The 23639-nt window shown below is 39.4% G+C and overlaps 1 protein-coding gene across 4 annotated transcripts in view; it reads right to left on the bottom strand.

Annotated features, from left to right (window-relative positions):
* PIP4K2A (phosphatidylinositol-5-phosphate 4-kinase type 2 alpha) overlaps positions 1–23639 on the bottom strand; it is a 173134-nt gene that overhangs the window by 133533 nt on the left and 15962 nt on the right. The window contains exons 1-2 of one of the 4 annotated variants that reach the window (XM_028114128.2): positions 17784–17977; positions 16419–16480 (exon numbers count right to left, since the gene is read on the bottom strand). The exons of 1 other annotated variant lie outside the window; for it this stretch is intronic. Coding sequence is in view for 1 of the 3 variants with exons in the window: in XM_028114126.2 (XP_027969927.1) it covers positions 18373–18432 (60 nt within the window). In the remaining 2 variants the exon portion in view is untranslated. Of the gene's footprint in view, positions 1–6384; positions 6478–16418; positions 16481–17783; positions 17978–18372; positions 18433–23639 lie in introns of those variants that run through there. 2 more of the 4 variants (XM_028114126.2, XM_088025790.1) reach the window with 2 other exon arrangements.

The following is a 23639-nucleotide window of genomic DNA, read 5'->3' as shown; positions in this document are numbered from 1 at the left end:
TTCTCATTCCTTTTGGACCAATAGGAATAAAGCATACAAAAATGATATTCACTTTAATTGCTGGACTTTTACATTTTAAATGTCCTTATTCTGTCACAACTGTCTGAAAAATATCAGATGCATGAGTTTTAGCCCTGCCAATCCCCTTTTCAACAATCCACAAGAAATTAAATATCGGTTATGGGACCTCAGCAAAGAGCCAGCACAGGCTCCCCAGAGGAATCCCATCAGTTTACACACCAACATACCCTGGGGGGGGGGGCTGTCTTTATGTGGTCCCTAAATTCCGTTTCGGCAGTATGTGGCAAAAACCCACAAACAATAAATCCAAATGGAAGGCAGGGCGCCCTGGCATGCTTTTTTTAGTGGCTATGTCCAAACCTTTCTGTATTTGTCACTCTGTTGCTCTATGGAAAACAGTCTTCGCCCACCTTCAACAAAGTAAAGAAAACAAGCTTTTATTTTTTTTTAAAGATTTTATTTATTTATTTGACAGAGACACAACGAGAGAGGGAACACAAGCAGGGGGAGTGGGAGAGGGAGAAGCAGGCTTCCTGCGGAGCAGGGAGCCCAATGCGGGGCTCGATCCCAGGACCCCGGGAACATGACCTGAGCCGAAGGCAGGCGCTTAACGACTGAGCCACCCAGGTGCCCCCAAGAAAACAAGCTTTTAAAAGAGCAAATAATCATGAGGGCAACCCTGCTCTCTGAAATGAATTTGCTGTGACAACAAGCTCTCTATTATAATAGATTCATAATCTTTTTTCCCAATTGGCTGACTAGAGTATTCATGTTCCAATACAGAACACATCTTAGCCGCTTAGACTCTGAAGGAAGCTTTCCATTCCATCTTAGATAATGTATCCTGCAGGAACAAAGGCACCAGAACAAAATAAGAAATGTACAAGGACTTTTGCATTCTTGTTTGTGGCAAATCCCAAAAAACTCGAAATAAGACCTTATGCCCATCAATAGATAATGGCTGAATACATTAAGGTATATTTATACCACAGAATATTATGCAGCTATTAAAAAGAACATGTTCTATACGTATTGTCCCAGAAGGGTCTGCTCTATAAAACAAACAAAAAACCTAGCAGTACTAGCTGTAGAGTAAAATAACATTTAAAAGTTCTCTAAAAGCTTTGTGACCTTGGTGTAGGCAATTGTTTCTTACATATGACTCCAAAGAAGAAGCAACAACAACAACAAAGATAAACTGGCAGACTACATCAAAACTGAAAATGTTAATGCTGCAAACAATGCTATCAAGAAGGGAAAGAAACTGCACAAAATGGGAGAGGAGATTGGCAAATTACATCTCTCATAACGGTCCTGTATCTGGGAGAATTCTTATAACTCAATAATAAAGAGCAACAACCTAATTAAAAATGGGCAAAATATATGTGAATGGATATTTCTTCAAAAAAGATGTGGCCGATAAGCACATGAAGAGATGCTCAATATCAGTAGCCATGAGAGAAAGGAGAATCAAAAACCACAATGAGACACCACTGCATCCGACTAGGATAACTGTATATCAACAAGACATTAGCAAGAACGGAGTGAAATCAGAAACCTCATACATTGTGGTGATAAGACAAAGCGATACAACTGCTTTGGGAAAATGTCTGGCAATGCCCTGGAAGGTTAGACACAGAGTTACCATATGACCCAAGAATTTCCCTCCTAGGTATATACCCAAGAAAAATGAAAACATAGGTCCACACAGAGCATTATTCATAATAACCAAAAAGTGGAAACAACCCAAGTATCTACCCGTTGATGAATGGACAAAGACAGTGTGGTCTATCTACAAAAAAGAATATTATTTGACAATAAAAAGGAACAAGGTACTGCCATATGCTACAACACAGATGAACCTTGAAAACATTATGCTAAGTGAAAGAAGCCAGTCACAAAAGGCCACATATAAATCTACAGAGACGGGAAGTAGATTTGTGGCTGCCTTGGGCTGGGAGTAGGGGTTGGAAGGGAGCAGAGGTCTGGCTTCTTTTAGAGGGGATGAAATGTTCTAAAATTAGATTGTGATAATGGTTATAGAAGCCTGTGAAAATACTAAAAAAACACCGAATTGTATACTTTAAAAGATGTACTTTTACATCGTACATTTGTATGGCATGTGAATTACAGCTCAATAAAGCTGTTTTTAAAAAGTTTGCTTTTAAAAAAATTCCCTAACTAGCAAACCTAAAAGTAGAAAATGAAGACCATGTATTTGAATTTGGATTATGTGAATTTTTTTGTAGTCCACTTAAATAAGCTGCTGTGGTCATTAAAAATAACGTTTTTGAAATATATTTAATGATGGTATAATATTACAAAAATAAAGCGGAGTACAAAACTATACATTTTTATAAATTTTACAAAATAAGACTATGCTTATAAAGAAAAGGCTGGAACTAACGATGATCCTCTAGTCTAGATGGCAGAATTATGAGTAATTTAAATTCTGTGCTTTAGAATTCTCTTTTTCTAAATTTTCTCCAATAACCATATATAACTTTTTTTTTTTTTTTAAGTAAGCTCTACACCCAATGCGGGGCTTGAACTCACAATCCTGAGATCAAGAGTCGCATGTGCTACTGACTGAGCCAGCCAGGCACCCCAAGCATGTATTATTCCTTTAATCATAAAAATAACTATTTAATTTTTCAGAGGAACCACATGCACCAGGAACTCAAGCATGTAACAGCCAGTTTATTAATATCTTATATTAGAGAATGTTTTTCTTTTCATTTTTCATAGTAAAAAGTCACATATAACCCCAAACTGTTTCAGTTAGATAATACTGTGTAACAGAGTACTCCAAAACTCAGTGGCTTCAAACCACCCCCATTTTACCGGCTCACAATTACAAGGGTCAAGAATTTGAATCGCGCTCAGGCAGGAAGTGTTCCCGGACACTCTCAGCCATACAAGATGACCCACTGCTACTTCTGGGCTCTCTCTATCAGCTGGAGTGGGTCCTCCCTTCTCCACCACGTCGCTTCTCCTAGTCCAGCTCAAGCCTCTTTTACTTGGTAGCTGGCTGTCAAGAGGGCAAAACAGAAGCTGCAAGGCTTCTAAAGGCCTGTATCTGGAAGTCACAGGGCATCACAATCACCATATTCTGTTGGTCAAAGTGAGGGCCAGCCCAGATCCCAGGGGAGGAGGAAAATCTCAGGCATAAAAGAATGGGAGGAGGGGCGCCTGGGCGGCTCAGATGGTTAAGCCTCTGCCTTCAGCTCGGGTCATGATCACGGAGTCCTGGGATCGGAGCCTGCTTCTCCCTCTCCTGCTGCTGCTCCCCCTGCTTTTGTTCTCTCACTCTCTCTGTCAAATAAATAGGTAAAAATCTTTAAAAAAAAAAAAAAAAAGAATGGGAAGAACTGTTGGTGAACCTATCTGCAGACCATCTGTAGGCATGCCCAGAGGAAAACACTATCCAAAAGAGTGAGCCTTGGCTATTGAGATGGATACTTAATAGGAACACTTGGTATTTGGTAAAAGGCTGCGGCTATATGGGCCCTGTTTTCTGCGGTCTTATAAAATAAAGAGATTCACTCTCCTGAAAAAATGTTGGCCCTTTCATTTAATAAAAAGAACATTCTGTTTGCTAAAACATTACTATTTTCAAAAAAAAGCACAGAAGAAAGGGGAAGAACGCTAATTTCAGATATTAATATTCCACCATAGCAGGGCTATATAGTAAAACTTCTAGGCTTTGTGGGTCATATGGTCTCTGTCACAACTAGTCAATTCTTCTTGGTAGTAGCACAAAAGGACCTATAGGCAATATGCAAACAAATGAAGATGGCTGTGTTCCAATAAAACATTTCTGGACACTGAAAGTTGAATTTTATGTAATTTTCACAAGTCATGAAATATTCTCCTTTTAAAACATTTTTTAACCATCCCTACGCATGTATGCAGAAGCCATTCTTAGCTCAAGGGCCGTATAAAAACAGGCAGTGGGCCAGACTGAGCCCATAGGCCATAGTTTGTTAATCCCTGTGCTAAAGATACAATAAAAATGCCAAAAGAGTAAATACTCTGAGTACCTTATACAAACATCCACATATATTTCCTGTGTAAAATACTCAACCTTGAGACACCTGGCTGGCTTAGTCGGTGGAGCATGTAACTCTTGATCTCAGAGTTGTGAGTTCAAGCCCCACGCTGGGCCTAGAGCTTACTTACCAAAAAAAATAAATAAATAAATAAAATACTCAACCTTTAGCTACTAAATTTTCACTGCCCTCACACTTGCTCTACTTAGGAGCCCATTTCATCTTTCATTAAACTTTTCTTATAACTTCAACTATTAGCTTCTTTTAACTTCTTTTGTTACTGATAACTCAAAGGCCTGTTCACTTCCTTTGCCAGAAGGTAACAATAGCCTTCAAACCCCAAGTATGCACATTTGGCCTCCACTTACTAGAAAATGCCAGCAACCTAAAAATTAGGGAATGACCCTGTTCTGATCATTTTATTCCTAATGTAGTATTTTATTTAACTGATAGAACAAATTATTGGTTATCATATCAACAATGTCCACAAATCTAAAAAAAAAAAAAGTGCTGACAAGTAGAGACTTGTCAGTTTAGCTAAACACATACAAAAGGAACAAACAACAGCGTCAGTGGTGGTGGGTGGGGCAGGAACAAGCTGATAAACATAGATATTACCATAGGGCCTCTAAAATACTCAGAGTATCTGTTCTCACATTAAACCTGCCTAATTTGTGAATTCCTTCAGACTTGAGTATGGCTCCTAGAGTCTCTATGCAGGGCAGAGAACCATAATCCGAGAGTTAGCTAGGGTTAGTCTACCACACTGCCGCTTGTTGGAACACGTGGGATTCTCACCAGGTATCTGAAAAGACACAGATGGTCCGATAATCTTTAAATATGCATCATCTGTGTCTGAAAATTCTGGCATTGACCCAGGAAATGAACAATGTGCAATCACCTACCACGTTACCTGCAGTCCTTTTTTCACACAAGGCTGATCTTTTGGATCCTTCTGCTTTCTGCCTAATAGAGGCCATCTCTCTCTCTCTCTCTCTCTCTCTCTCTCTCTCACACACACACACACACACACACACACACACAAAGGTAAAAGCTTATTTACATTATAGCACAGTACAAATGAAAATGAGGAAACTTTATATCTGGTCAAGTCAACAAACATACGATTCCACCCTCAGCCTCTAACAAAGGGAGCTATGAGATGACAGATTACTCCTTATGATCTCAACTCTTCAAAGTTATGCTAATACCACAGAGTCAAGGCTTTCCTTTAAGATCTTAACAGTACTCACATTTTCATTCTTACTTCATTACCTATACTTTGCCATTACACGGTAAGTCACCACAGAGACAGACTCAATGCACAAGAACCTACTGATGCTCCTGAGTTTTCTAAATACCCAGCAGGCACAAGAACCCAGGACCTCAGTCAGAAGTGGGTTTGCTCCTGACCCCATCCCTTAGAGTGTCAGCCTAACCAAGTCACTTTCGCACTCACAGCTGTTTTCTCATCGGTCAAACTGTGAATATCAACACAAACCCTCTCTCCTCTCAAGAGCTGTGTTAGGGTCAAGTGAATAACAAAGGTGCAACTGCTTTGTAAACATTAAACTGAATTTACTTTCTTTTATCCTAAACGTTCCTCTCAAGCATTAATAGGCATCTTTTGCTCAGTTCTGCGGGGTCTGATAAAGAAGTCTAAATAGGGGTGACTGGCTGGCTCAGTCAGTAGAACATGCGACTCTTGATCTCGTGGTCATGAGTTCAAGCCCTGCGTTGGGTGTAGGACTTACTTAAAAATTAATAAGATAAAATTATTAAAAAAAGAAGTCTAAACAGTTAGCCTATGTTTTGTCTTGTTTTTTTAATCACAGCCTTCATCTTTCAAGACTGAAGAGCCTCGTTTGATTTTAATTTCTCCTCATGGTTCGGTATCTAATTATTCCTCTCTTACCCTTCCCAGCTCTCTTATGGCCCTCCTACCAAAGAGCAAATGAACACACGTGCACGCACGCACACAAACACGTGATTCATAGGATGAGATCTTCACAATAGACCAGATGGACTTAACAGATATATACACAACATTCCATCCCCAAACAGCAGAATACACGTTCTTTTCCAGTACCCACGGGACATTCTCCAGAACATATCACATGTTAGGGCCACAAAACAAGTCTCAATAAACTGAAGATTGAAATCATATCGAGCGTCTTTTCTGACCACAACAGTATGAAACTAGAAATTAATTACAAGAAGAAAAACTAGAAAAAATAATAGAAGGCTAAACGATATACTACTACACAACCAGTGAGGCAACCAAGAAATCAAAACGGAAGTCAAACAATACCTGGAGACAAATCAAAGTGGAAACACAGCAGTTCAAAATCTTTGGGACACAGCAAAAGCAGCTCTAAACGAAGGTTTCTAGCAACACAGGCCTATGTCAAGAAACAAGATTAATCTCAAATCAACAACCAAACTTATACCCAAAGGAAGCAGAGAAAGAAGAACAAACCCCAAAATTAGTGGAAGGAAGGAAATAATAAAGATCAGAGAAGAAATAAATCAAAGAGACTAAAAAAAAAAAAAAAAAGATCAGTGAAATTAAGAGCTGATTCTTTGAAAAGATAAACTAAACTGATAAACTTCACCAGATTAAGAAATAGAGAGAACTCACGTAAAATCAGAAATAAGAGAGAAGTTACAACTGACACCACAGAAATACAAAGGATTACGAGACTACCACAAAAAATTACACACCAACAAATTGGACAACCTAGAAGAAATGGATAAATTCCTAGAAACATACAATCTTCCAAAACTGAAACAGGAAGAGAAAATCTGAATTCCCAACAAACAAGCAAAAGTCAAAGACCAGATGGCTTCACTGGTGAATTCTACCAAACATTTAAAGAGTTAATACCTATCCTTCTCAAACTATTCCCAAAAATTAAAGAGAAAGGAATGCTTCCAAATTCATTCTGAGATCAGCATCACCCTGGTACAAAAACCAGCAAGACACTACAAAAAGGAAAATTACAGGCCAATATCCTTAATGAACATAGATGTAAAAATCATCAACAAAATATGAGCAAACCAAATTCAACACTATATTAAAAAGATATTCACCATGGTCAAGTAAAATTTATTCCAAGGATGCAAAGATGGATTAATAGTCACAGTTCAGTGTGATATGCCATATTTACAAAATGAATGATAAAAATCATATGATCACCTCAATAGATGCAGAAAAAAATGACAAAATCCAACATCCACTCATGATAAAAACTCTCAAAAAAGTGGGTATAGAGGATAGAGGAATCACATCTCAACATAATAAAGGCCATATATGACAAACCCAGAGCTAACATTATACCCAATGGTAAAAAGCTGAAAACTTTTCCCCTAAGATCAAGAACAAGACAAGGATGTAGTGTCTACTCTCACCACTTTATTTAACACAATACTGGAAGTCCTCGCCACAGCACTCAAGACAAGAAAAAGAAATAAAAGACATCCAAAATGGTAAGGAAGAAGTAAGACAGTCATTTTTTGTGGATGACATAATACCATATATAAAACCTACAGACTCCACCAAAAAACTATTAGAAATAATACATGAATTCAGGGTCACTTGGGTGGTTCAGCTGGTAAAGCATCTGACTCTTGGCTTCATTCAGCTCAGGTGATGACCTTGGGGTCATGAGATCGAGCCCTGCATCCAGCTCCACACTTAGCATGGAATCTGCTTGAGATTCTCTCTCTTGTCCCACTCCCCTTCCCTCTGCCCTGCATGCTCTCTCTCTAAAATTAAAAAAAGAAAGAAATAATAAGCCAATTCAGTAAGATGCAGGATACAAAACTAACATAGAGACATTTGTTGCATTTCTATACACTAATAATGAACTAGCAGAAAGAGAAATCAAGAAAACAATCCCATTTACAATTCTGTCAAAAAGAATAAAATACCTAAAAATAAATTTAACCAAGGAAGTGAAAGACTCATACCCTGAAAACCATAAGACACTGACGAAAGAAATTGAAGATGACACAAATAAATGGAAAGATGTACCATGCTCACAGATGGGAAGAATTAATACTGTTATAATGTCCATACTATCCAAAGCAATCTATAGAGTCAATGAAACCCCTCTCAAAATACCAAAAGCATTTTTCTCATAGAACTGGAACAAACAATCCTAAAATTTGTATGGAACCACAAAAGACCCCCAATAGCCAAAACAGTCTTGAGGAAGAAGAACAAAGCTGGAGGATTCATAACCCCAAATTTCAAACTATACTACAGTAAGCTACAGTAATCAAAACAGTTTGGTACTGGCACAAAAAAAGATACATAGATCAACAGAACAGGATTGAGAACCCAAAAATAAACCCATGCTTATATGGTTAATTAATCTACAACAAACGAGGCAAGAATATAGAATAAGGAAATGACTCTTTTTTATGGGAAAACTGGACAGTTACATGCAAAAGAATGAAACTGGACCACTATCTTATACCATATACAAAAATAAACTCAAAATGGATTAAAGACCTAAATGTAAGACCTGAAACCATAAAGCTTCTAAAAGAAAACACAGGCAGTACTCTCTTACACATTAGTCTTAACAATATTTTTTGGATCTGTCTCCTCAGACAAGGTCAACAAAAGCAAAAACAAACTTATCGGGATTATGCCAAAATAAAAGGCTTTTGCACAGTGTAGGAAATGAACAGGCAATCTATGGAATGGGAGAAGAAATCTGTAAATGATATATCCAATAAGGGGTTAATATCCAAAATATACAAATAACACATATAAATCAACACCAAAAAAAGATCTGATTAAAAAATGGGCAGAGGACCCGAATAGACATTTTTCCAAAGAGGACAATGGCCAATAGACAGACACATAAAAAGATGCTCAACATCACTAACCATCAGGGAAATGCAAATCAAAACCACAGTGAAATACCATCTCAAACCAGTCAGAATGGTTATCATCAAAAATGCAAGCCTGGGTGGCTCAGTTGGTTAAGCGACTGCCTTCAGCTCAGGTCATGATCCTGGAGTCCCGGGATCGAGTCCCGCATCGGGCTCCCTGCTCAGCGGGGAGTCTGCTTCCCCCTCTGACCCTCCCCCCTCTCATGTGCTCTCTCTCTCTCTGTCTCTCATTCTCTCTCTCAAATAAATAAATAAAATCTTTAAAAAAAATTTTTAAAAATGCAAGAAATAACAAGTGTTGGCAAAGATGTGGAGAAAAGCGAACCCTTGTGTACTGTTGGTGGAAATGTAAATTGGTGTAGCCACTGTGGAAAACAGTATGGACATGCCTCAAAAATTACGAATAGTAATACCATACGATGTAGCAATTTCAGTTCTGGGTATTTACCCGAAGAAAATGAAAACACAAATTCAAAAAGATACACGCACCTCTATGTTTGTTGCAGCATAATTTACGATAACCAAGATATGGAAGTAACCTAAATGTCCATAGACAGGTGAATCGATAAAGAACATGTGGTATATTAGCCAACCGTAAACAAAGAATGAAGTCTTGCCATTTTGTGACAACATGCATGGACCTTGAGGGCATTATGCTAAATGAAGTAAGTCAGACAGAGAAAGACAAATACTATATGATTTCACTCATATGTGGAATCTAAAAAAACAAAACATATGAACAAACAAAAACCAGAAAAAGACTCCAATACAGAGAACAATCTGATGGTTGCCAGAGGGGAGGGAGGATATGCAGTTGGGCAAAATAGGTGAAGGGGATTAAGAGGTCCAATCTCCTAGTTATAAAATAAATAAGTCATGAGGATGAAAAGTACAGCATAGACGATACAGTCAATAATACTGTAATAATGTCGTATGGTGACCAATGGTAACTCTACTTACTGTGGTGAGCACAGTGTAATGTACAGGATTGTCAAATCACTATGTTATGCACCTGAAAGTAACATGACATTGCATGTACCTATACTTCATTATCAAAGTTAAAAAAATTTAGGGGTGCTTGGGTGGCTCAGTCGGTTAAGCAACTGACTTGGTTTCAGCTCAGGTCAGGGTCGTGAGATTGAGGCCCAAGTGGGCTCCACACTCAGTGGGGAGTCGGCTTGAGGAGTCTTTCCCTCTGCCCCTCCCCACACACACTTGCGCATGTGCGTGCACGCCCACTCTAATAAATTTTTTTTGAAAAATTAAAAATTGCTGGGGCGCCTGGCTGGCTCAGTCAGTTAAGCGTCTGCCTTCGGCTGGGGTCATGACCCCAGGGTCCTGGGATTGAGCCCCATAGCAGGCCCCTGCTCGGCGGGGAGCCTGCTTTCTCTCGCCCTCTGCCTGCGGCTCTGCCTACTTGTGCTCTCGCTCTCTCTCTCTCTCTGTCAAGTAAATAAATAAAATCTTAAAAAAAAAAAGTTTTCAAAAGTGTAAGATCTTGAAATACTTTCTTCATACCTGTCCTAAGCTGCCCAGCATTTCCTTGCTGTCGTTAGCTACAACTGGCGTCAGCACAATACCCATTAGAAATTGTCTGAAGGATCCTATTCTGAAATACTAACAAGAAGTTTGGAGCCCTGGGGCGCCTGGGTGGCTCAGCTGGTGAAGCAACCAACTGCTGATGGCAGCTCAGGTGGTGACCTCAGGGTCATGAGACGGAGCCCCGAGTCCAGCCCCGGGCTCTGCACTTGGCTGGGAGTCTCCTCGGACTCCCTCTCCCTCTGCCCCTCCCTCCTGCTTTCTCTCTCAAATAAATAAATAAATCTTCAAAACAAAGCAAAAAGTTTGGAGCCCAATATTTTTTACATGTAACATAGACTCTTTTTGTTGTTGTTTTCCTAAATGTTTCTAATGTTTTTCCAATGTTCCAAATGCATTACCTTATATTTTTCCGTATAGATCTGAGTATGCCAACTCCCGGACTCCTGCAGTTTCAGGTCTGTGGCGAACCGTCTTTCAGTTTATTTTCCCCATTGGTTTGCTATCAAAATGTAAACTTAGCCAATCTCAAAGATATTACTGACTGGGTCATTATAAATTAAAAACCAGCCCCCAAATCTGTGGTATTAACAGTCCACGGACAACAAATATCCTTCGCTCCACTCCTTGTTTTTCTTGTAGCCAGTCCTTCTACTTCTTTTGCCAAAGGAAACTGTCAAAACCATTTAAAGCTTCTCGCTCTCTGGGCCCTCCCCAAAAGCTTACATCCAGCACATTTCACCATTATTCTTTGAACTGTACTTGTTTGTGTCATTACACTCTTTGGCTACATGTCACAGTCATAGTAAAAAATTATACCCACTGGCTCTCCTTGTCCTCAGACTACCTCAAAAACACCACATTATATTAATGAAACATGATTTAGGTTTATCAGAAAACCTGAAGTTCCCTCCCAATAGACAGTCTCAGCTCCAGCTCCCTGTTATCAAAAGGATCCTTGGTCTCTAGCCCACCAGAGCCTCCTCGGGCATCATCCTTGTAAGCAGAGTCACCTGCTAGAAACTGTCACGACGTCTCACGCATATGGCAAAGTGACCATTTGTGAAGTACTGCTGGGTTCTTTGAAAACTTCTGGGAAAATGCCCAGTCTATTATGGCTGCTTCCTAGCATTTCACTGTCCTGCCAAATCATTTCAAGTTGTGCTCTGGTGTGCCCTTATAGCACTTCTTATGCCCATCTTGCTTGCAGCTGTCCCACTTCAGCTCACCACGCACAGCTGCTTTGCTTCTTATATTGTCAGCTATTCCGGCAAGTGTCCAGCCCTAGTAAAGCAGTGGTTTCGTAAGGATTATTCTCATGCTTGCGGGACAGATGCAAAGAGAAAAATCTCATTACTGGTGACAATCTTGTCATTTAATGTCAACGAGGGCAGAGAGGCCGTGTATGTATTTTTAAGAATTCTCTAAGGTTTACATTTGCAAAAGGATTTTGATTCTTAAGAAGGTTCTGCTTTAATTTGATTGTTTAAAAGTAGGGAATGAAATTATAACGTATAATTGCAAGCATAAGAGATCCTATGCGTATCATTTTTAAGAGCAGTTTATTAACAAGGTACACGTGCATTCTCTTCAACTGATTTTCTTTTTTCTTTTAACCCAGTGTTTTTGATATTTAGTATAAGGTCAAGCACTTACTGCTAAATAGGCAGAAGGGGCTAGCACATAAGAATCGAAGTCTCTATGTCTCTGAACCATAGTAATAAATTTCAGAAGAAAAGTGGATCATTAAAAACGAAATTCTCAGGATGTCTGGGTGGCTCAGTCGGTTAAGCGGCTGCCTTCGGCTCAGGTCATAATCCCAAGGTCCTGGGGTCGAGCCCCACATCGGGCTCCCTGCTCTGTGGGGAGCCTGCTTCTCTCTCTCCCTCTGCCTGCCACTCTGCCTACTTGTGCTCTCTCTCTCTCTCTGACAAATAAATTAAAAAAAAAAAAAAGATTTTAAAAACGAAATTCTCCTCTTGTGCCCAGGATCCATAAAAAAGAAAAAGAAAGAAAAAGAGACAGAGAGAGAGAAAGAGAGGAGGAGGAAGGAAGGAAAGAAGGAGAGAAAAGAAAAAGAAAAAAAAGAAAATTCTCCTCAAGAAGTTTTGATCACTGCACAGAATCAAAGCATCAGGACTAAACAAGTCAGGGGCTGCCTAACCCTGTCACCCACCTGGGGACGGCGCCCCCGGCCAAAGCAGGCCTTGGGGCCAGTAGTTGTCAACTTCAGTCACACACACTGGTAACTGAGAATTCCTCAGTTATCAACTGTGTTCTTGGTCGTTCGATACCGATAGTAATTAAAGATTTTTTCCTAAGAACGTACTTTTTATATGTGAGCGTAAATAAATTCGCCACCACAGTGTCCCTTTCATTGAGTGGGAGGAGGAGGGGTGGGCTTATAGCCGGCATGTCAAGAATGCTGCCCAAACCCACCTCTGCCCATGGGAGTGCGCTCTGATTGTGAATGTTTATCCATCTTGTCTACCACTGTGGAAAAAAGACTTTGAAACATGCTGACCCAGCACATACTCAGATAATTTCAGAAACAGGAAACGCATTATTCCCAAAGACAGCTGACCATCCTTAAACAACTGGAACTCCTAGACAGTTGTTCTTATCTCCTGAAGGAAATCTCATCTCCCAGTCGCTTACACATACTACAGCTGACTTAAACCTCACCAATGAATCGAGGGAGAGGACTCTGAACCCCTGGGTTCCTTTCAGAGACCTGAAAAGTGGTATCAGTAGGTGTCAAAAAAACTATTTTCTCCCTGTCAGTTATTCTACATTAAGGAGCCAATTAGTCATTGAAGAAAGGAAGCTCTTCTTTCTGTTATAATCTACGAATAAATGAGAGTGTGGTAACAAAGTAGGTTAGTAACATTTCAATATTTTCAATTTGAAAATGAATATAGTTCACATTTTATTAGCACTGAATAAAGGGGCCACCAAAATGAAAATCATTAGAAACATTAAAAACAAGAAAAGTTCCTGAATCCATGAAAAAAGCAGTATGAATAGAAAAATTTGAAATTGATCACACAAAATCATTAAAATAGGGTATCAATAGAGAACAGGATTCTATACAGACTTAAGATGAAGGACTGTATCTGATAAACCTGTACACAGTCTCAGGCACAAAGTGAAGAACCACCTTACAGAAATCACTTAACGTTCTTCTTCAGCAGCACTGACAGCACACAATGGGGAAACTGCGGGGCTCTACAAGCAGGAAACGTTTTCCTCACAAAAGCTGAAGCTTTCCTATTCCCATTAACTTCCTTACATATATGCATACCCAGAACCAAGAGCAAAAGTTCTGGGCTGATCGCGTATCTCAAAATAATCGACTATAATGAAGAATCATATAGTCATATCATATAGACCATAAAAAGAATCACTTAGATTCATTTGTCCGTCTGTAACTCTAAAGACACCAATCTATCCTTCTATTCTCTTTTTGGCACATGGTTCTTCCAGGAAGTTTCACAAAACCCGGCTTGCCGGGTTTTCAGGGGCGGCCGGGGCGCCGGGGCTGGGGCCCAGCCTTGGAGCTCTCTGGGCTTCCTTCCCTTTCCACCGCCTCCTCTTTCGCCAGGCCGCTGGGCCCACAGCAAGTCCCCTTCACAGGCTCACGTAACACATACTGAGCCGACTCCTGAGCACTCAGTGAACAAAAGCTCCTACATCTAAAAATGTTGACAAACTGCTTGGCAGTGTCCTAATTCCTTAGATGAGACGTGCATTTCTCTGTAAACAACAATAAAGGAATGTACAGCTTCGATTTAGAAATGTCAACAATGCATCAAGGTGCACTGCCGTGTACCATGTGCAACAATGCACTCAGAGAAAGTGGAACCACAGGAGAGCCACCGAATGCAGCACAACCACTGAAAACCAACCATGTTGCCACGACACCCTGCTGCCTCTCCGCTACCTGCCTCCAGCCTTTCTTTAGCAACACTTTCACATCAAAAAAGACAGATCGCTCTAAGTACATCACTGCATAAGGCCAGAATTGGCTTACTACTATATTCAAATACTTGAGCCCTGAAGAAAGGGAAAAAAAGTCTTATAATCGCTTATCCCAAGAAAATATTTTCTGCAGTTAAATATCTCTTGAAATTTGCATTAATCTTGACCTTCTTAGTGTTTAATCAACAGCAGCAAAAGAATCATAATGATAATAATAAACAGAAGCAACAGTGAAAGGCACTGTTCTAGGGTATATTAATTCATTTATGTACATTAATTTATGTACATTATGTACATTAATTCATTTAATCTTCAAAACTACTCGACTGGGGTGGGGGGCAACCCTATGAGGTAGGTACTGGTGATATCCACATTGTACAAAAGGGGTAATTGAGGCACAGGGAGGTTAATTAATTTGTCCAGGTCACAGAGCTAGTAAGTTGCAGGGCCCAGTCAGTGGCTCCTAAGTCTGAATGCATGCTGGACCACCTCCCCCAAGTCTTCAATACGGTATCAGGTCACATTTAAATCACTAGGGTTCTCCAAATTGGAAATCTTTAAGATTATTTACTACCTTTTTTTTTTTAAGATTTTATTTATTTATTTGACAAAGGGAGACACAGTGAGAGAGGAAACACAAGCAGGGAGAGTGGGAGAGGGAGAAGCAGGCTTCCCACAGAGCAGGGAGCCTGATGCGGGGCTCGATCCCAGGACCCCAGGATCATGACCTGAGCCAAAGGCAGTTGCTTAACCAACTGAGCCACCCAGGCACCTCCCCCCCTTTTTTTTTTAATTTTTATTTATTTAAGTAATTTTTATACCCAATGTAGGGCTTGAACTCACAACCCTGAGATCAAGAGTCATGTGCTCTTCCAATTGAGTCAGCCAGGCATCCCAAGATTATTCACTATCATAATGTGCTTTCCATGAATTGAAATATTTTCTTTTAAGATTTTATTTATTTTATGTGTCAGAGAGAGAGCACAAGCAGGGGGAGCGGCAGGCAGAGGGAGAAGCAGGCTCCCCGCTGAGCAGGGAGCCCGATGCGGGACTCCATCCCAGGACCCTGAGATCATGACCTGAGCCGAAGGCAGATGCTCAACCGAATGAGCCACCCAGGCATCCACGAATTGAAATATTTTAAAACAAAATTTTGGAAGCTCTTCATTTCTCCCTTTGTGCAAGAGAGTGATACAAGACTGAAGGATTTCCTCTTTCAAGAGAACTTTTCTTCAGAGAGCACGACCACAGAAAAAAGAGAAAACCTAACATTTGCTGAAGGCACCACAAATACTGTGACTGCCAGATGCTTTTGTGTACCTTACCTCGTTCTGTCCTCATAACAACATGGCAAGAAACATCAACCCCATGTTATAGATGACAAAACCGAGCTTGGAAGGAGGAGTAACTTGTCCAAGGCAAAGGAAGGGTTAGAATTGGAAACAGCCTGGGTCCGACGCTAACCTGAGCGCCGAGCTCTTCCCCAGCTGCCTTCCCTGCAGCCCGGCTGGACCACACTTGTCTGCCTTTGTCCTTGTCGCCTTACCTCCCGAATACCCGAACCGTCTCCTCGCACCTCACAGGTAATAAACCTGGAGTGCCTTTCCAGATACCACCGCTTTTTTCTTCTCTTCTACATACGAAAAGTCCCAGATTTATTCTTATTCCCTCATTCCTTCTCCTCCTCTCAGAATTACTGATTTCTGTTCCGGCATCGTGTGTTTTGTTATATAGGGATCCTCGTACAAGAAGAGTGGGGGCGGTTTTCCCCCCAGTTTTTATAAAACCTCTTGTTACTGAATGTTTAAAATTTTACTCCTTTCTTTTTCCTCATAAAACCTAAGGCTTTAAATATCACTTAGGTAAAAGAGAAATACTGTAATACTTAAAATCGGTCATTACTTATGGATGCCCTACCTGATTCCACAAACGCTGAGGTGGCTCATCCGTCACATTTCCAATGTTTTCATTGGGAGCTCCTGATAGAAAGGGAAACCTGCTTTCAGCAAATGTTGGACCGATGGGGCTTCAGTAAATGACTCTCAAGAACACACTTCAGGGCAGCGCAACTTCTCAAATATGAGCTTTCTTAATGACATTTCTAATAATTAGCGAACAGGAAGGTTGCAGAAAGCATCTTTGGACTAGAGTCAAGACGACATTCCTTGTCACTGCCAATCTGGACCATGTATCAGAACCCTGTCAGTGTGTTGGACAATAGAAAATAGTCCAAAATCTATATCAGATTCTGGGCGCCTGGGTGGCTCAGTTGGTTAAGCGACTGCCTTCGGCTCAGGTCATGATCCTGGAGTCCCGGGATCGAGTCCCGCATCGGGCTCCCTGCTCAGCAGGGAGTCTGCTTCTCCCTCTGACCCTCCCCCCATCTCATGTGCTTTCTCTCTCATTCTCTCTGTCTCTCAAATAAATAAATTAAAAAAATGTTAAAAAAAAAAATCTATATCAGATTCTTTGAGGAAAAGTGCAGGGTAGAATATGCTTCTAAATAAACATATTATGGAAGCTGATTTTAGATTCTCCTATCATGAGGGTAACTGCTTGTTATCTCTTACCCTAAACACTATCTTCCCTGCTCTATAGCTCAGAATCGGGGGTCTTCAACTGAGTATTACAATAGAATGCTTCCGAGAAACACCCGGGTCCTGCCTATGACCTTCCCCTTGACAGAGGTGGCCATTTTTTATGAAGTCAGATTCTCCTTTTACCTAATAAAACATGGTGTGCACTACCTACATACCAAGGTACTAATTCTACAGCATATGAATCTTTGTTCAGTCAACAATGCAAAAAACACATCCTTTAGGCAATCAATAATCACCTCAATTCATCACCAAGCCAGACTGGAAAAATTGATTCTTGAAGTAATCATTTATTCAAGTTTTATCTCAGAAAACGCCAGATTAGGAGAAGGCCATACACCTGGGCTATGTCATTCTGAGTCCCCAACCCTGGGTCGCATTTTTGCCCGTGGCTTTCATGGAATTCAGTAATAGTTATGCATATCCAATCACTTTAATCTTCTCTTACTCCGTTGGGGCCATTCATTTTGTTGTTTATTGCCCTCTACAGCAAATTTCCCTCAGAACCAGGGAGTGAAAATGAAACCAGTGTTTGTCCTCCCACGAGACAAGGATAGTTCTGACACAGCTTTGTCACGGCTACTAAAAAATTCAAGTTCAAATGTCAACATCCTTAACCAGGACTGTGTACAATGTTATGGTAAATATATATTTCCAACTTCTTCTTTACAATTTGATTTTTTACCTTGTGTGTTGTTTTATTTATGTATGCTTTCCTGGTTAAGTCTCAAAGACTTCTGGAGAGTAGATGGGTTATGAGGATTTCATCTTCATCACTAAAAAGAGAGAGATTCTGCATTGCATCTTGATTCACTTAGAAGGCTACCTCTCAGGAAATGAGGCTCTACTTATGAGTATTCTTCACATTTCAGTAACATCTAGATGAAGCACGTGTCTATGATAAAAAGGAAGGAAAAAGAAAAAGGAAGATGATTCCAAGGCCATATGCTTGGGAAGCAAAAGAACAGAACAGAGATTTGAGAAGGAGATTTGTCTTTAGGAAGTCAGTTATCAACAGATCTCCACTAGTTTGTCTGGGTAGCTGTGGGTCATCCACACGCTATCCAGAGATAAAGTGAATTGAACAGAGGAGCCTGGTGCTGGGTAGGGAAATGTGATTCCAGTCCTAACTGAAGACGATCTCTTTCTCTATGTCTGTTTTCTCATGAATAACATGAAGGAAGTGGGGGTGAGAGGGTGGGGATCAAAAGTAGCATCTGGTTCTACCCAGATTTTATGATTTTTTGAGATGGAATCTAAAAAATGAAGAGAACCTGATGAAAAGGTGCAAATCTGGAGTCACTCCATCGCATGCATACTGCTTGTAGAATCTCCTAAGGGGAGAGAGGAAGAGTGAGCAAGACAATCTGCTGGGTTTAGGAAGAAACTCTCAGAATGTCTATTTATAGTTATTTTTATCTTTGAAGGAAACGAATGCAGCTATATCAACATCAGCACCCTCGTCTGGATTCTCGTCTGGATTCACATGTCAGATGGTCCCTTGTCATCCATTCCGTTTATTTATGGTAGGATGCCATCAATGTGGTATAAAAAACAAAATCTGTAAGTGATGAGGAGGGAGTGACCACAAAAATATTTTGCACCGATACAGAGGTGTTCTAGTTATCTCATGGCGAAATACATAAAAAGAATTTGTCTTAAGGATGATTAACATATTTTTCTTTTATGTAAATATAATCTGTTCTAAATTTACTGACCTATTCCACGATCACAAGTAGCTGCCAGTAATGCGCTACCTGGCAGGTTTTTTTTTAAATGAACTTTACTTAGTTCCTTCAAGATAAAGATGAGGTTCTAAAATGTTCAAAAAATAACTGCTTTTTGGAAAGAAACTCATACTATGGAGACGGAAATTTAAGAAGAGGGGTGCTTTTGTATTTACAGAGAACTTAGAAATAGTTTTATAATCTATTTTAAAATTCTCGACAAATGTAAAAAGTTTACTTCAACCCTCCACCATCCTACTAATATAAACTGAAATACATTTTTTGAGAACTTAATGATATCAGGGAAAAAAGGAAATTTACCAGACAAATTTTAACCAAAAGTTCTGTATTCGTTTGAAAACGAGATTCACTAGTCAATAAACTTAGCCAAAAATGCACTTCATCCATTTGGATCAATATATCTTTGTGAGGTAACTTTTTTTTTTTAAGCTATTGTAAGTTTTCAAACCAAATAACAAAATCAGTTGAATGTAGAACCAGACTTGCAAATCATCAAGTGTTCACAAAGATTTTTAAAAACAATGACACAAATCATCCACACAGCCTTCATTTAAAAACACACATATGATATATTAATAACGTTCTTAACAAGAGCAAGATTTTAGCTGTTAATATTTACTTTATCTTTAATGCAGCTTTAAAACTTCTTTGTATTCTAGGGGCGCCTGGGTGGCTCAGTCAGTTAAGTGTCCAACTCTTGATTTTGGCTCAGGTCCTGATCTCAGGGTCATGGGATGGAGCCCTGCGTAGGGCTCTGCGCTAGGAGTGGGGCCTGCTTAAGATTCTCTCTCTCTCTCTCTCTCTCTCTCTCTCTCTCTCCCCGCCTCTGCCCCTTCCCACAGCACTCTCTGTCTTTAAAAAAAAAAAAGTCTTTGTATTCTAAAACAAACAAAATAATGTAGTAGTACAACATGAAATGTGTTAAGGATTTACATATTGAGGAAATAGGCTCAAATTTTTTCACTAATGGGATGCACAATAAAAACTCAGATACCTGTAGGAAAATTAGTGGTAATCACTCCAGTTTATCTCTGTTTTTCTCAAGCTCACAAAAAGTAACAACTTTCAGAATCATTTGACACTTAATAGTTTCTCCCAATACAATCGATAATGCTTTATAATCAAAGCACTTCCTGGGACAGCTACCCAAAGAAACCAAATCCATTATATCAAGCAAATATATCTACTTCACAAGAATGTACAAGTATTTTCCGCCTATCCAAATTCAATATGTAAGAGATTTTTTTCCCACCCACCACACCTGAAAACATGTCTTGTTATCCTAATTGTAAAAGTACTGTATGCTCAATATTTTTTAAAAATCAAACTATAAAAAGATGTAAGTAGAATGTAAAAAATCACCTATCATTCCCTCCCCTCCTCCTCCCCTTTAATTACATTAAGACATGTCATATTTTAAAATACTGGCTATGTCCTCATTCAACCCATCAGTTGCCCACAGCAGTTACACTGACCTCCATAAACCTGTTTAATAGCTACAATGTATTTCAATATACAGATACATCATATTTCATTTAACCCAAACATCACACTACTAGATACTTCTATTACTTCCCATTTGTTTATTATAAGAAAACATCCATGTTTTGGTTTTGCTTTTTAAGGAAACAGGATAAGAGGGTCTCTCCTCAGTTGGTGTACCCAATAGTTATAAGTAAATGTTTCTAGCTCAACCAGGACTATTCCACATGCCATCAGAAGTCTTTTCTTCTTAAAATAACCAAATTGAAATGAATTCTTAAATGGTTTCTTGTGTTGGAGGTTCAGAAATGGGAATACATTTGTTCTGAAATAGTATTTGGCCACTCTGGTTAAGTGGAAAACAACTAATTCCATTCCCAATACTACTCTGCACCGAAGCTTTTTTGAACTCTTGCAGAAATTTCTCACATAAGTACTTTCTTAAAGAAAGAAAGCATAAAAGATTTATATTCATAACTCTAAAAAGTTCTTATTTTGAAATTAATGAAAAAGTGCATTTAGTTTATTAATACTGAAAAGTCATACTGGCTATGTTCTCACTCAACACCCCTCCCAAAGCCTATTCAGAATGGTCTGTGACTTTTAAACAAGAATTAAGGAGACTTCTTTAACAAGATGCAATATTTTCTGCTTTTCATGTCAGTTAATATTTTAAAATAATAATAGGATAGGAATAATTCTCTATTAAGTAATCATCCAAGTTTAAATATATATTACCATCTTTTTTATAAAAGGCCTTTAATTTTCTACTTAATTCAAGCTTTAAAAAATAAAAATCAATTAAGGTTCAATTTTAAAAGAAATGTATTATCCAGGGGCTAATTTTAAAGCCTGCATCCATCTGAAATAGTCAGTAATTTAGGCCTCCTGGAAATTGGCAACTGTAGTTACCACTGTCACAATAAAATACATCCACATAAAGTGGAAATAACAGTTTATCTGGATGACTATGGTTTATAAGCATGACCTTTCCTTTCTTTCTAAGAGAGCTCTGCATTTGTCCCTTCTATTTTCTTCAATGTTCTCAAGAATTCTTTCTCTTCAGCAAAAAAAAAATGTTACTTTTTAGATTATGGAAAAGAGTTAAACGTTAAAATAGGTAATTTTATTCTTTTTTTTTTTTTTAAGTTATCTCTACCCCCAATGTGGGGCTCAAACTCAGAATCCTGAAATCAAGAGTGGCATGCTCTTCCAACTGAGCCAGCCGGGTGCCCCACAAATTTTATTCTTGAAAATACACAATATACTTGTTCACTTCTGTTCAAAGGAAAAATTACATTGCTTTCTCCTTTTGGAATATGAGTTATCTAAGAAAGGAGCTGGGCACTCATAGTTACCTGGAGAAGCTTCAACCTCCCCTACCTGGCCTTGCCAGGCTGCAAGATGTTTGTAAAGTCAGCACCGGTGACTGACATATTTACATCAGATAATGTTGAGCAGAGGGGACAGCACGCAGAGTGGAGCTCCAAGCCATGGACAGGACTACCAAGGGGTGAGAACACTCAGCCTTTATAAAACAAACACATATATGCTAATTATGGACTCCAGTGGGTGTGTTGCACTACATCCTCGGAACAGTATTATGTGAATCATCCACTGATCAAGTCTCCTGTTGTAACCAACTACAGATTCCTAGTATTCTATTGGAAGACTTTTACCTGCCCATAAATGCTATCCGGTTGGGAATAATAAAAGCTATGTAGAGTATGGCCAGTTGAGTTGAGTCGAACACAAAACAGCTTCTGGGATCCAAGTACTCTGACTGAAAAGTCACCGGCTTCCAACTGACCACCTCCTGTCCTACTATTATCTCGACCCCCAATTTCCCTGGACTTCTAGGAAAGCATATAGTTGGTCTTGTGACTTTCGTTTTTAAAAAAGGGAATTACCAAGGCTTCTGTTTCAGAGAACCTGAGGATTCTAAACCTGAATGAAGAACAAGATTGTGATGAATGACTCAGTGAAAAGAGCTCTCCATAGAGGACAGACAGCACGCGTGACGGCCGCTCCTCCCTTCCCCAGTATGGACGCCCCCACACTGCACATATGTTCAACTGCCGAAAATGCCTATAAACAGAGCTTTAAATGGAGTAAAAGCATCCTTTAAAAAATATATTAAAAAAGCATATCTTTTTATTCCCATCCTCGCTGTACAATTTAGGAATACTCAAATAGGAGATGTGATAAAGAAGCTCTCACCCACACTGCTGGGATTACAAACTAGTGCGGCCCTTTTTGAAAGCAATTTGGCAACATGTACCAAGAGCCTTAACATATTCATACCCTCTGACCAAGTAATTCCTCAAAAGGGGAATCTGTTCTAAGGAAACCAACCAAAACAGGAAAACGTTTTATATGAGGAGATGTTGACTACAGCGTTATTTATGGTAGCAAAAAAAAAAAAAATGGAACCAATGTATAGACTATTAAAACTTCATTAGATTATTAGGCAGTCATTAAAAATTATCATTGCGAAGGCGCCTGGGTGGCTCAGTTGGTTAAGCGACTGCCTTCGGCTCAGGTCATGATCCTGGAGTCCCTGCACTGAGTCCCGCGTCGGGCTCCCTGCTCGGCGGGGAGTCTGCTTCTCCCTCTGACCCTCCCCACTCTCATGTGCGCTCTCTCTCTCTCTCATTCTCTCAAATAAAAAATAAATAAAATCTTTAAATAAATAAATAAATAAAAATTATCATTGCGAGGAATACATAATGATATGAGGAAATATATAGACAGTATAATCTCAATGAGATTTTAAATAAAGATTGAAGGGGTGCCTGCGTGGCTCAGTCGTTAAGCCTCTGCCTTCCGCTCAGGTCATGATCCCAGGGTCCTAGGATTAAGCCCCGCATCGGGCTCCCTGCTCAGCGGGAAGCCTGCTTCTCCCTCTCCCACTCCCCCTGCTTGTGTTCCTGCTCTCGCTGTGTCTCTCTCTGTCAAATGAATAAATAAATAAGTAAATACATATATAAATAAATAAAATCTTTAATAAATAAATAAAGATTGAAAAATACACATCAAAATATTGACACTGACTGCCTCTGAATAGAATGATTAGAGTAACTCTTTACTATATTTATCTCTATTTTTGAAGTTTTCCATAGAGAGTACATGCCATATATATATTATTATATAAAATAAGTATAGGGGGAGAAAGATAGATCCCCCTCTGTACTTATTAGAACTTAAATTCCACTGACATCATGAATGTCTGTAGTTCACCTAAATAAACATAAGAAATAAGTTTCATACAACACAAAAGAAAAATGTTCACTATTGGCTGTTACTGGACA

The sequence above is a fragment of the Eumetopias jubatus genome, unplaced genomic scaffold (assembly GCF_037043125.1).
Source record: "Eumetopias jubatus isolate StellerSeaLion01/CBP00866 unplaced genomic scaffold, mEumJub1_p1.0 scaffold_8, whole genome shotgun sequence".
Classification (NCBI taxonomy): domain Eukaryota; kingdom Metazoa; phylum Chordata; class Mammalia; order Carnivora; family Otariidae; genus Eumetopias; species Eumetopias jubatus.
Note: the sequence above shows the minus strand (reverse complement) of the source record. Positions and strands in the feature narration are given on the sequence as shown.